Genomic DNA, 13,871 nt, shown 5'->3' with positions numbered 1-13,871 from the left:
TTAACATCTACATGAAACCGCTGGGCGAGATCATTCGGAGGCACGGGATAAGATACCACCAATATGCGGACGATACGCAGCTGTATCTGTCCGCCCCGTGCCAACTCAATGAAGCGGTGGACGTGATGAACCAGGGACTTGAAGCTGTTAGGGACTGGATGAGGGCTAACAAGCTTGTACTCAACCCAGAAAAGACCGAGTGGCTGTTGTGTTTCCCTCCCAAAAATTTGGCTAGTGTTCCACCACTCAGGCTGGGGGGTCAAATTTTACAACCCTCAGACAGGGTTCGCAACTTGGGAGTCCTCCTGGATCCACAGCTGACCTTTGAGCACCACCTGTCGGCTGTGACCAGGGGGGCATTTGCCCAGGTTCGCCTGGTGCGCCAGTTGCGACCCTACCTGAACCGGGAGGCTCTCACAACAGTCACTCGCGCCCTCGTGACCTCTAGGCTGGAATACTGCAACGTGCTCTACATGGGGCTGCCCTTGAAGAACATCCGGTGGCTTCAGCTAGTCCAGAATGCGGCCGCGCGAGTGATTGTGGGTGCACCTCGGTTCGCCCACATAACACCTATCCTCCGCGAGCTGCACTGGCTACCTGTTGATCTCCGTGTGCGCTTCAAGGTGCTTCTTACTACCTACAAAGCCCTCCATGGTAGTGGATCTGCGTACTTGGGAGACCGCCTCCTGCCAATCACCTCCTCTCGACCTATAAGATCGCATAGATTAGGCCTCCTCCAAGTGCCATCTGCCAGCCAGTGCCGGCTGGCAACTATGCGGAGGAGAGCCTTTTCAGTAGCAGCTCCGACCCTTTGGAACGATCTCCCCGTGGAGATTCGTACCCTCACCACCCTTCAGACCTTCCGCACAGCCCTCAAGATCTGGCTATCCCGCCAGGCCTGGGGGTAAAGACCATAGTCCGCCCCCACCCGAATGTTGTATGAATGTTGCTTGGTTTTAATTATATATTGTGTTTTTATGTTATTGTATGTCTTCCCCTCCCATACAAGTTGTTAGCCGCCCTGAGTCCCCTCAGGGAAAAGGGCGGCCTATAAATAAACTCAACTGAAATAAACTCAACTGAACTGAACTGAACTGAACTTCCAACTAGTCTTAGGGGCTCATAGTGAATCGCTGCCAGGAATCTCCAGTTAAGGAAGAAGCGGAGTTCTGCCAGATTTTAGGTGGGAAGTGGGAAGCTGCTGATCTCAGGCATGGTTGAAAGTTATTTAGCTATACTTCGAATTGCATTAGGATTCTTCTGTATATTATCTTTTTAAAATGTGTATTGTGTGTGTTTTGGTAACCTTAATAAAGTTGATTTTATTTCAATCCTGGAATGAACTAGTTGGCCTCTATCATTCAATTCTACTTGGCTGAGCTATTGAATCCCAAAGGTCTTTTACTTGTTGTTTTGCCACTATATTTAGCCAGATAAGTTGAGGATTTCCGAAAGGTCTATGTAGAAATTGATGTATGTAAAGGACAGGGACTAAAGTGGAAGCAAGAATACCTCCTTTGCCTCTCACTATTCAGCTATAGAGATGGATTACCACAGAACCTAAAGATCCCAGAGGAAGAACCAAGAGTGCCTTTCTCCCTTATTATATCATTTCTAGAAAAATATTTGCACAAATTCAGACTCTCTATTTTCCTGAAGTATTTATAATCAAGAAAATCTGTTACCAATTAAGAAAATATATGAAGGTTTAAGATGAATTTATCAATTCTTTATTAATATAAAATGATAGTTTACATGAAGAAATGTATTTTTTTTTTAATATTACTGAAAAGTTTGCTTTAAACCCTATGATATAATGCAGATGTGTCAAACTCAGGGCCTAAGGGTTGGATCCGACCCATGAGGTGCTTAGATCTGGCCTGTAGGACTGCCCTGGAAACAGTGAAAGACTGGCCCACAGTGCCTCTGCCAGTGAAAATGGACAGCCCTCTCGAGCTCCATTTTCACTGGCAGAGGGTTGCAGGAGGCTACTGCAGCTGAAAACATAGCTCAGGAGCCTATTTTCTCTGGCAAAGTGCTCAGGCCATCACAGGAGCCCCCGACATGAGTGACATCAAGGTGACCACACCCACCATAGTCACTCCCATCCTGCCCCCAAGGTCAAACACAACCCTGATGTGGCTCTCAATAAAATCAAGTTTGACTCCCCTTATATAGTGGTATATGATAATTCAGATTAACTAGTTGCCCTATATCATTCTGGAATTCCACATTGCAAAAAATGTTATTGTAACTATATTGAAGGAAATATTAATGGAGATTCTGAGTCATCCTTGGCATTTTGATGTTGTTACAGATTTACTGTGAATTACATTCAATTAAATTTAGTGAGATATATTTCTGATGCAGAACCAGGGCACATGATTAATTATATAGTAATAGAAAACAGAATACTATTAATACAGCTTAGGTCTTAGAAAAACAATTTATAATTTACTTGTAGTAAAATTTGAGATGTTTGCTTCAAAATGATCCTCATTTATCCTATTTTTTGTTTATATTTATATAGTGGCAAATATAGATATTTATCTACATGGTTTTCCTAATAATACATATGCTACTGCTCTTAATATTAAAATTAATTAGAGACCATAATGATTTCAATGCAAAAATATTTAAAACATTTCTTTGCAACTAATTTTGAATTGTATATGCTTCTTTTTTAATATATCTCTTGATTTAGATCCCTTTTACTGAAAATGAGGAAATCCAACAACGATCGGTGAAAATTCTGGGGATTAACACCTGGGACCTTGCTTTAGAATTGACAGTTTTTGACTGGAATCTTTTCAATTTGGTTCATGAAGTAAGATAATGAATCTGCATGCTAACTATTGTAAACGCTTGTTTTGTTTAGCTTTGATGAATCACATGTTTTCTAATGTAATTATTTCTTTGTCATTATTTTGGGTCATTCCACAGGCTTACTGCCAAATGCAGCTTTTACTTCAGAGTTCACTAACCTTTTCAGCTTTGTGGACTGGCTGCGGGGGTGGTGGTGGAGGACAATGGCATGGTTCTGTCTGTGTAATGTAGAAGTGTGCACGTGCACAAAATTCCATTTGTACGGCACATGCACCTGCTGCTTGTGCAAATGGAGAGCACACACTCACCCGCTGCTTGTGTGAGTGGGGATGTGCACAGGCTTTCTCACCATTTCCACAGCCCGGTCCTGAATGGCTTCTGGGGGTCACGGCCCAAGAATTGGGAACCCTTCTGTTACTTCTTTTACAAAAAAGAAAAATAAATTTAATCCTGTTCTCAAAAGCTTTTCAAACTGAAACTGGCAATGATTAATAGTATTAAGTAACAAACAATCTGGTTATTACATTTATTACATTTTTTATAGTTTTAATTAAAAGAGTAATCGCAAAAAATACTTTACTGAATCACTATAGATTTGTTCAAGTTAGTAAGTAATATGGGTTATCTGACCAAGCAACAATAATTACATTTTTCAGATTATTAAATTCTAATTTGCATTTTACATTCTTTTAAACTGTCTTCCAGCAAGAACTGATATATTTCACCTTCAGCCGACAAGGCAATGGGAAAAACACCGTGAATCTTAGTCTTCTGCTTCAAAGATGCAATGAAGTTCAACTTTGGGTTGCCACAGAAATACTACTCTGCAACCAGCTTTGTAAACGTGTACAACTAGTGAAAAAGTTCATTAAAATTGCTGCTCAGTAAGTTAAAAATTAAATGAATATTGATAGCTGGTTCCTGTTGAATTCACTTAACAAGGGATAATGAAAGAAAATATTCTACATATTTGACTTTGTCCATTAAAACATGCAATGCTTGATTAAATAATTATGTGCTATATCCAAAATTTGCTGCATAGTGATAATTCCTTCAAACTTCACTGTAGTTTCATTTGTCTACATATACATGATTTATTTCTCCAATTGCTTCTCTGTTTGGAACTCTATTTTTGTATACATAGTGATGCTAAGGAAAGTCCTACTGAACTACCAGCTATTATTAAAAGTATATTAATTTAATTTAATTTCTCCATGACATATTTCAGTTATATACAGTGGATATAAAAAAAATCTCTATACCCCTGTTAAAATGCCAGGATTTTATAATATAAAAAAATCAGATCAAAATAAACCACTTCAGAATTCTTTCCACGTCTAATATAAATTACGCAATTCAATTTAAAAACAAATCAAAATCTCTTGGGAGGAAAAGTAACAAAAAAACTTACAATATTGTGGTTGCGTAAGTGTGCATATCCTTAAATTAATACTTTATTGAAGCACCTTTTGTTTTTATGACAAATCCAGTCTTTTGGGGTAGGAGCCTATCAGCATGGCATGCCTTTCCTTAGGAATTTTTACCTACTCTTCCTTACAAAAGTTTTCCAGATCTGTCAGATTGTGAGAGAATCTCCTGCGCACAGCTCTTATAGGTCACCTCACAGATTTTCAATTGGATTCAGGTCTGGGCTCTGGCTAGCCCCTTTTCAAACTTCGATCTTCTTCTGGTGAAGCCATTCTTTTATATGGGTTACTGGGTTATTATAATATTGAAAGGAAAATGTCCTCTTCATCTTCAGGGCTTAATTCCCTCCATCTTGACTAAAGCCCTAGTTCCAGCTGAAGAAAAGCAGCATCAAAGCATAATGCTGCTACCACCATCCTTCATTGTGGAAATAGCATAGCATAGCAGAGCAGAGCAGAGCAGAGCACAGCACAGCACAGCACAGCACAGCAAAGCATAAAATTCTTTGTTGGCCAAGTGTGATTGGGCTCAATTGTGGTTGTAGGTCGAGGACTACCTCTATCAGAAAAGTACTTGTCTGATCATGTGATTTTAATCAATAATATCTAATAATTCACTAGAATATATTGGTTGCACATTAATTAATTTTTCAACAAGAAGCTATAAAATACTGTATATTAAAGACTGTAAAACACAGGAATATCCTTAACATTGGAAAGCTTTGTGCAGGCAAGATTGGATAAAGATTTAATTTAGATAAATCCAATTTGGTATTGGTATTGGTATTTATTCGATTTGTAAGCCGCCCTATTCCCCAAAGGGACTCAGGGCGGCTGAACAAAAACCAGGGGAAGGGGAAAAACAAATACAGAAAGTAAGACAAACAGGACAGTGATACAACAGTTTAAAAAAGCACAGCATGCACAGCAAATTCGAGTAGCGGGGGGGAACTCAACCCCAGGCTTGCTGGGACATTTGTGCAGTAAGGAATAATAATTTGCCAGGATCTGTATGTGTGGGATGTGTGTGTTTCTGTGTAATTATGTATACCTCTAAGAAGAAATTGCAGATTTACAACTGGCAGTCAGGAAAAAAAACTGTTCTTTCTTTTGCAAATCCCCATAAATTTGAATTTTGAATTTGTATTGTTTGGAATTATCAAAATTAGGGGGTGATTTTTAAAGAATAGAGCACTATTTTCTTTTTAAAAAATCCCTCAGGTTTACAAAGTTTAGAAAATAATAACTTTGCGTACATTTTATCTGAATATATATATATAAATTCAGCACTTTATTTTAAACAACAGTGTTAAGTGACTTTGAATACCACAAGTAAATTACTTTTCTGATATTATTTCATAGCTGCAAAGCCCAGCGAAATCTGAATTCATTTTTTGCCATTGTCATGGGGCTCAACACTGCATCTATCAGCCGGCTTTCTCAGACATGGGAGGTAATATGAGAATTTTATTGCTTTATTTTTTTTCCCTAGATAATTATTTTTAATCATATTTTTCAGCAGTTTGGTATATAAGAAAAAGTTGCACTTTAGTGCAACCATGTATTCTTGACTTTCTCATCATTGATATTGATATAGAAAGAACAGATTTAAGAAATACCATTTTAGGGAAATAAATCCAAAACAAAATTTATAAACTGTTTAAGAAGCTGATAATGGCTTTAAGTTGTTTTTCTTTCAGTATGAGTTGCATGACATGGAACTACCATGGAAAATTCTATCCATTTAACAAATGTTAATTCCTGGGAAGTTATACGACAAAACCTTTCAGCAGTTCGGCGTGTAATGGAGGGAACTCCCATTATGTACTTGTCCCAGCTTCTGCCAACCTAGCAGTTCAAAAGCATGTAAAAATGCAAGTAGAAAAATAGAGACCACCATGGTGGGAAGGTAACAGCATTCCATGCACCTTCAGCATTTAGTCATGCTGGCCACATGACCATGGAGATGTCTTCGGACAATGCTGGCTCTTTGACTTTGAAACGGAGATGAGCACTGCCCCTTAGAGTTGGGAATGATTAGCACATATGTGTGAGGGGAACCTTTACCTTTATTGATAGATATGTAGATAAGTAGGTAGGTAGGTAGGTAGGTAGGTAGGTAGGTAGGTAGGTAGGTAGATAGATATAAATATATTTGTTTTCATGTATGTGTGTGTGTGTATGATAGTGTGTGTGTGTGTATGATAGTGTGTGTGTGTGTATGATAGTGTGTGTGTGTATGAGATATAGATATTAATATAGATAGAGATATTGCTATTTGATTTTGTACACTGTTACTACGACGAAATTTGATATAACCAGTATAAGTTCAAAAAGCTTAATTGAACTCAGTTTGATGCAGAGGACAATTTTCTTACATAATGATTACTGGAGTTCCAAGTGTTTTCTAACATAATATTTCTGCTGCATATTTCAGTTTTCTTGTATTTATATCTTCATTTTTATTTTATATTTTGGTTGAGAAAAATTGCATTTGATCTCATCATATAAATATAACATCAGTGATTTTTCCTTTCAATATTCCAGGAAGGCTACTGTGATAAAATCAATGATCATAGCATTCTTTCTTCAAGAAAAGTGATAATGTAGTTGATGATGACTTCCCCTCCCCCTCTCTTCTACATAAATCTTAAAGATATTACTAAATAAATGCATATCCAGGTGTTTATAAACAGTATTAAATAATACATGTGGGTTGGAACACATTTTTATGTCACTCTCAAACATAAACATTTGTTTTAAAAAATCTAAGAAAGATATTACCAGAGAAAGTTTCTGTGTTTAACATACTACAAATGAGTTACTGATAGAATCTAGTGTTTAATTCTGGTTCTAGTCTTTTAATATGTCATATTTTATTGCAGAGAATGCCTGGAAAGTTTAAGAAGCTCTTTGCTGAACTTGAAAGTTTGACAGTAAGTTGACTTTATGTAAAATTGTCATTAATTTCCCTATCTATGTATTATTGTTGCTAAATGGAAAAATATTATGTAAGTGCTATTATTATCTAACTTTGGATGTGTTGCACTTAACATCTAGCTTTACACAAATGTGATATGTTTTAGATAAGAATATATATTACTTCATTCAGTTCTCTTTAAGAAACTGTTTCTGCTTTATTTTTCAAGAAGTAAATACATTTGTATCTGCATATATTGAAGCTTATACCAATTTAAACTGCTGTTCCTAATAGAGTTAAATCATTTTAACAGGATCCCTCTCTGAACCATAAAGCCTATAGAGATGCATTCAAGAAAATGAAGTCCCCAAAGATCCCTTTCATGCCTTTACTCCTTAAAGGTAAATTTAAGCATATTTGCAATCCTAAACTTAGAGGCCTTGTTTCAGTCAAGTGTAATTGGTTTTAATAAATTTCAGTGATATTTAGGATTATAATTCAGGCATTGAAAAGTAAACTTTTAAGACATACCTGCGTAGGCTGCAATCTACAGCCCTACACAGGGTAAGATCTACTATTCCCATTATTTCAGACAGGGGAGGGGGGGCAGTATGATTCCATGCAATCAGCCAGCAAGCGGCTTGGTTCCAAACAGCTCATGGCTGCAAACCTCTTTACTAGCCAGTGAAGCTGGCAAAATATATTGAGCTGTATTTCTAAGTAAATGTGTACATCTTTAGGCTGTATCTATGATATATATGTGTTCATTTTGAGTCAGATTCAATTTCAGATTTGGTCTTCTTGAATAACTGGGAGGATCCCCTTTTGAATCTTACACAGCTACTCAATCAGCTTCATTGATTTATAGTAAAATGTATTCCCGTTTTCCTAATATTTTTACAAATAATATTAAAAGGAAAATTGAGCTACCTTTTTAGATTATTAGTTCTGTAGTACAGCATTTAAATTAATCAAATTTCTATAATAAAATCACAATTAATTGCTTTTTAACTCTAGTTTATTTATCCTGCTCTTATACTATAGCTCAGAGGCAGTTTTCTGGTCCACAGAATTTGTTTCTACTTGTAATGTAGTAAGCAATGCAGATTCCTTATTTCAACTTCTAAGTCTTTTCAAAGCTTTTAGTTGTATCTTGATTTGAACAATTTTTAACAGCTGTTAAAGCTTTCATTATTAACATTGACAATAACACAACAGCTGATGAAAAGATATATATCATATGTATTAGGATATCATAATACAATATAAATTCCAGGAGAGAAAAATGCCAGTCATTGTGGAAAAGGGGACAGAGGGATAGCATTTGAGAGGAGGAAAGCTATTAAGAGGAAGTCATCATAATAAATAATTAAATGGATGGTTAAATGGATCGTTCCATTTGAGAGATGGGCAATGGGATCTTTAGATTAAAGGATTAGTGAAGAAGATGTTTCTTTGAGATAGCAAGCAAACAGTCACCTCCCTAACTTAATTGTGCTGAGCTTTTACGAATGAAAATTATGTCCAAAGTATACCTGTTTGAATAGGACTGGGCGGTAGTATAAAAGAGGAATAAATATCAGTATTTATTAGATATTATGGTGTGGTTGTGTTGATTCTACTGACAATGGGGAATGCAAAATTTGATGATGCTAATCACTAGATTACAGTAGAAGTGTAACCATCAAGAACTAGAGTCTGATGCACATTAGGTTATGTTCTCAGAAAACTACCTTATGCATATTTGATGATTTCAAATATTTCACTTAGAAGTCCAAAAATTGAACAGTTTGGGATATTTTAATTTTTTTTATCACAAGTAAATTTTCTGAATGCTTACTTATGCATTAATTACCATTGGGTTTTATTATTGTTACTGTGTAGACATGGAAAGTTAAGTTGAAAAATATATCTGTCTTTTTTTAGATGTAACATTTATACATGAAGGAAATAAAACATTTCTGGATAACCTTGTAAATTTTGAAAAGCTGGTATGTATCATTCCCCACTAAGTTCAACAATAAAAATACAAACTACCTTTTCTATATTATTGCTCATCCTCCTTTCTTCTTACTCTTATTTCTTCAAATTAAAATTGAATTTAATTCCCTTTGCTTCAGCTCAGGGGGAATTCACTGAGTAGTTCCCCTATAAAATAATTAACTTGATATTCAAGCTTAGTTAATAAATTTCACACATTGTTAATTGATCACTATGTGTTATTCCTAATTATATACTTCCTTTAATACACAAAATAAAATACCTGGACATTGCTATTATTTTTAGTTCTCTGTTTTGCATGGGTTTGTTCTCTTGCAGAAATATTCATATTTTTATTGGTTGGAGTAAATGTTTATAACAAGGATTATTAGATAATTATATATAAATAGAAGGCATACATTTGAAGAAGTGAAAACATCTGCATAATTAACAGAGAACCAATAATTATGGTTTTGTTAGTTTACATTAATGTAGGAAAATATTATTTTTAGGAAGTTAGGCATTTTGTCTTTTTATTCTATATGCTTCTATATGGCTAATTTGTAGTCCTATCTGTTCATTGCTCTATAAATTAAATTATTTGGCCACATTGATTAACTGTGATTGAATAATAATTGTAGAAAAATACATTTTTTTCTCCAGGAATAAATTAGTGAATATTAATAGAGATATATCAGTTGAGATCAGCCTGACATCTGATCATACATGTATACTTTTTTTCTGTTTGATAACGTATAGATCTTTGTGATCTACCTAGGAAAAAAAATGGCACAGGACTCATTCTTTTAAACTGATTTAAATTTTAAATTAAAAATTTATCCTTTTTTTGTTAAAAAAAACTATTAACTCCATTTCCTAGATATATTGGGTAGATTTCATAGTTTCTTCAATTTCTGATACGATATTGCCTACATTTTGCTGGCTAAAATATTTTCTAATTCTAATATGAATTACTACTCTTATTTTGAAAGGAATGGGAGTTAGAGGATTTTTTGGAAAAACCAAAGTTTGGATGCCTGTTCAGCCACCTCTGCCCCACAAATGCCCACAAAAGGCAGAATAGAAATGATATCTTATAGCTCCTGTAATAAAATCTGCAACCATGAGTTAATATTTGAAATAATCAGTATAGGGATTCCCGGAGCAAATACAATCCAGATTTCCATTTTATAACAGATGCCTCCTGACTTCATAATGGAGCTTATACATACTGGTTATTCCCAGTTTAAATGTTTATTGGCTTATTAATCTATGTATTTTATCTTCACAGCACATGATTGCTGACACAGTCCGATCATTGAGGCATTGTAGGCGTAACCAATTTGGTAAGTGAATGATATTTTGGGAGGTTCCCCACATCTCCTTCATACATCTGTCTTAAACATTTGGGAATCAGAGCCTACCTTCTCTGTGTTTTTGTTATTACTTACCAGAGCAGGAATACAAAATTTATTTAGCCCTAAAGACAAACTTTTTTTATTGGTGGCTATACTCTTAAGATTAATATATGAGTTATAAAAACTTTTGGTTTTATTTAAATTACACTTAAAAAGAAATAAGATGATTATCTCGTTTCATATTAATAATTATTTCTATCACATTAATATTATAAGCTAATAATTCCTTTTGGAATTTAAACTTCAATTTCCAATATCCATTAGCAGCCAATACCACCATATTCCCAATACCAATATGGCTGATGGGCATTAAATTCATGACATCTGGCTTTCCATATTTTTTACACATAAACACACATACACAGAATACATGCAAATCATGGAATAAAACAAATCTCAAGAAATGAAAATCCTATATATTCACATAAATAGTTTTGTTAATATTTTTAATTTGCACCAAATCATTTCCATTATCATGAGTGTTTTATCTAGTACATGAATCAGCATATAATGAAAACATCTGGAGAATTGCTTTTTCAATATAATCTTTATAGATTTTTTTGTGATGCAGTTTTATCTTAGTTCATGGTGAAAAGTTTGTTCATGCTTGACAAGCCTTCACATATAAACATGCCTACTTTATATTCTTCGTTAATGTAGAAATCATATGAAAAGAGTATTTGTAGGCCACTATGAAATTAGAAGTCATTAGAAAATTTCCATTATTTTCTACAAATAAAAAATGTGAAGTTCAGGAGTCCCTTAAGATAAATTGTTGATTAAACTTCAAAATATACTCTCAGAAAAATGCTGCAGGGTTCACTGATCTATTGTTTTTCTCTTGTCAAAACTGTAGGAAATGATATACCCTCGAAAGAGCATGAGGAGCTGAAGTCCTATGTCCATCATTTGCATATCATTGACAACCAACAGATGTTATTTGAGCTTTCTCACAGGATAGAACCTCGTATATGAATTCATACTTACATAATTCCAGCACTTTCAGTTCAGTGAATATTTATGTGCCAAGCATTATGTTTTCCTAAGAAATTGGTGATTACTGAGTTTTATCAGTAATTGGTGCCACAGTACGCGTTGGCCTCTCATGCAAAGCAAGAGGAAACGATCTTCACAACAACCTTACAAGAAGGAAAATGCCAAATCTACTTAGCTACAAAATGAAGAAATGATTCGCCATATTAAAAAGCTCATTTTTCTTGAATTATTTTGTTCAAAATAGCTTTCAGTCCCAACTCAGTGTTAAATTGAAATAAGACCTTATAAGGTCTAGCAGCACTGTTTTGAGAAAGGTGTTCATAATTTGGCACATGGGGATATACCTCACTAATCATAAGCTGTCCTAAAATGTTGACTGTGGTGCCAAAAAAAAAAAAAAAGTAATAGGGCAGGTATTGATGAATCATCCCCAAGATATGTGCTGGCATCCACTTTAAGACTAAATCTAAAGAAAGACAAATTGTTAAAATATAGATACCTAAAACAATTTAACAAAATGTAAAATTTAAAACAAGCACAGTTAATACTTGATTTAACATCTTGTACAGTATTCCACAATGTGCTGCCTAATAAAGTAAAATATCACAGCATTAATTATGGTAATGTATGATGTGCTTTCATGCTGGATTAGATCTGCCTTTAATACTTCTTATGGGTAATTCTTTTTAAACTTTAGAGCCACTTCAATTTTTTGGGTCTTTTCCTTAGTATGGTAATAGTATTAGAGGCAAGCAATGTCACAACAGTGTCCTGCCTATAGCTTTATTTCAATGAATATAGTTTTACTTCTGTGTTCTCTTCACTGTGCTATTACTAATTATTCTTATCTTCAGACTGGTGCAAGTTTATTGCAGCACTAAACAGCACTAATTGGTAACAAGGCAAACTATCATAACGTGGGGCTGTTGCTTGCAACTTGGAAAATTACAGTGGAATCCTCGCAATTACTTTTTTAAAAATGAAAGTAAAAGTGCTTAACATTCAAAGTGGTATAATTTATAGCTATTAAATCTGAACTTGTTTATCAGTCATAAATATAATTTACAAACAAAATGAAAAAAAAAGTTCATGCAACATATTAAGCTAAATTCATGAATCTGACTATAGAGGAATTATACTTTGAGAAACAGACATATTGTTGTTTTTTCCTTGCAAGTTTAAAAGCTGAGGTTGAACTCCAGTTTACAAGATGAGGAGGCTTCTACCATAAGAGAACTTTCATTAGAAATGAAATGGATGATTCTCAAAGTCTGTCTGAGAAATTTTTTTGTTAGCATTCTTTCGTCTAGGGGCAATTACAAAAGAGAAAGGGTGAAGATTTGGGGGTTTCACATTGACAGCAGACTTTCATTCAAGTTGCTATAAGGACGAGTTATTCTGTCAAAGTCACAGCCTAATGCAGCACAGAAAACTAAATTCTGATTTAACGAGTAACACTTTCTAGCAACTTGTATGACACTTGCATAACTGTTTTAATCTGCATTTTCATTCTGGATGCATCATGGTAATTATGATTTTTTTAAAAAAAGGTCTTCTGAAGAGAAAGATTTAAAACCTCTGCGACAAATATGTGAGACAATCACATATTTGTTGCAATGTATTTGAATGTAATTTGAACATGTGACTTAAAAGTGAAAGTTTTGGTGTAATAATTCTTGTGCCTCAGTTTTCACGTTGAGATATCAAAACTAGGCTTACATTCTTGAAATCATGTTTGCAATTTGTTCCTGTCTTCAGAATGTCTTCTTTATTCTTCTATTAAGTATTCTCAAGAAATTGCCTAAATAATGCAGTAAATAGAATGTATTCTACTGTGCGTAAAGGAATGCATTTCACTGTGAAAATTATTTATATGCAGCTTTATACAAAATAGACTTTTATAGTGTCCCAGGACCATTCTGATAGACAAGAGAGACTGTGTTAAAAATTAGGTCTCCCTTTTGAAAACATCTGAATTATTTTCTTTGTTGTACTGCCTTAGATCACATTTATTCAAGAATCTTTTCTACACAAGATCCTTCATAGAAGATTGACTATTGTTGCAGACAAAATCAGTTTTAAGTAATAATGAATGCTTTTTGTTTGCTTGCAATGAAGTAGAGAGTGTTTCCAATAGATTTGGCCTTTCTCATAAAATTGAAAACCCTGTACAGGTATAATATAAAGAGAACAATTTACATTCTGAACTTACTATACTGGTTATTCAATGTGCTTTAGAATTATTTGATAGAAATCATCACATTATTTTCTTAAGTAGTTGAAAAATTAAAAACAGCATAGACA

The 13,871-nt window shown here is 34.5% G+C and overlaps 1 protein-coding gene across 1 annotated transcript in view; it reads left to right on the top strand.

The window, feature by feature from the left end:
* The window catches only part of RAPGEF5 (Rap guanine nucleotide exchange factor 5), a 79,932-nt gene extending 67,964 nt beyond the window's left edge, over nucleotides 1-11,968 (top strand). The window contains exons 11-18 of the mRNA XM_032238249.1: nucleotides 2,705-2,827; nucleotides 3,532-3,710; nucleotides 5,616-5,706; nucleotides 7,139-7,189; nucleotides 7,487-7,574; nucleotides 9,100-9,164; nucleotides 10,445-10,499; nucleotides 11,428-11,968. Of these exons, the coding sequence (XP_032094140.1) occupies nucleotides 2,705-2,827; nucleotides 3,532-3,710; nucleotides 5,616-5,706; nucleotides 7,139-7,189; nucleotides 7,487-7,574; nucleotides 9,100-9,164; nucleotides 10,445-10,499; nucleotides 11,428-11,546 (771 nt within the window). The 3' untranslated portion in view covers nucleotides 11,547-11,968. The remainder of the gene's footprint in view (nucleotides 1-2,704; nucleotides 2,828-3,531; nucleotides 3,711-5,615; nucleotides 5,707-7,138; nucleotides 7,190-7,486; nucleotides 7,575-9,099; nucleotides 9,165-10,444; nucleotides 10,500-11,427) is intronic.
* The last annotated feature ends 1,903 nt before the right edge of the window (nucleotides 11,969-13,871 follow it).

The sequence above is a fragment of the Thamnophis elegans genome, chromosome Z, assembly GCF_009769535.1.
Source record: "Thamnophis elegans isolate rThaEle1 chromosome Z, rThaEle1.pri, whole genome shotgun sequence".
NCBI lineage: Eukaryota > Metazoa > Chordata > Lepidosauria > Squamata > Colubridae > Thamnophis > Thamnophis elegans.
The sequence above is the reverse complement of the archived record's forward strand: the minus strand, read 5'-3'. Positions and strand labels throughout refer to the sequence as shown.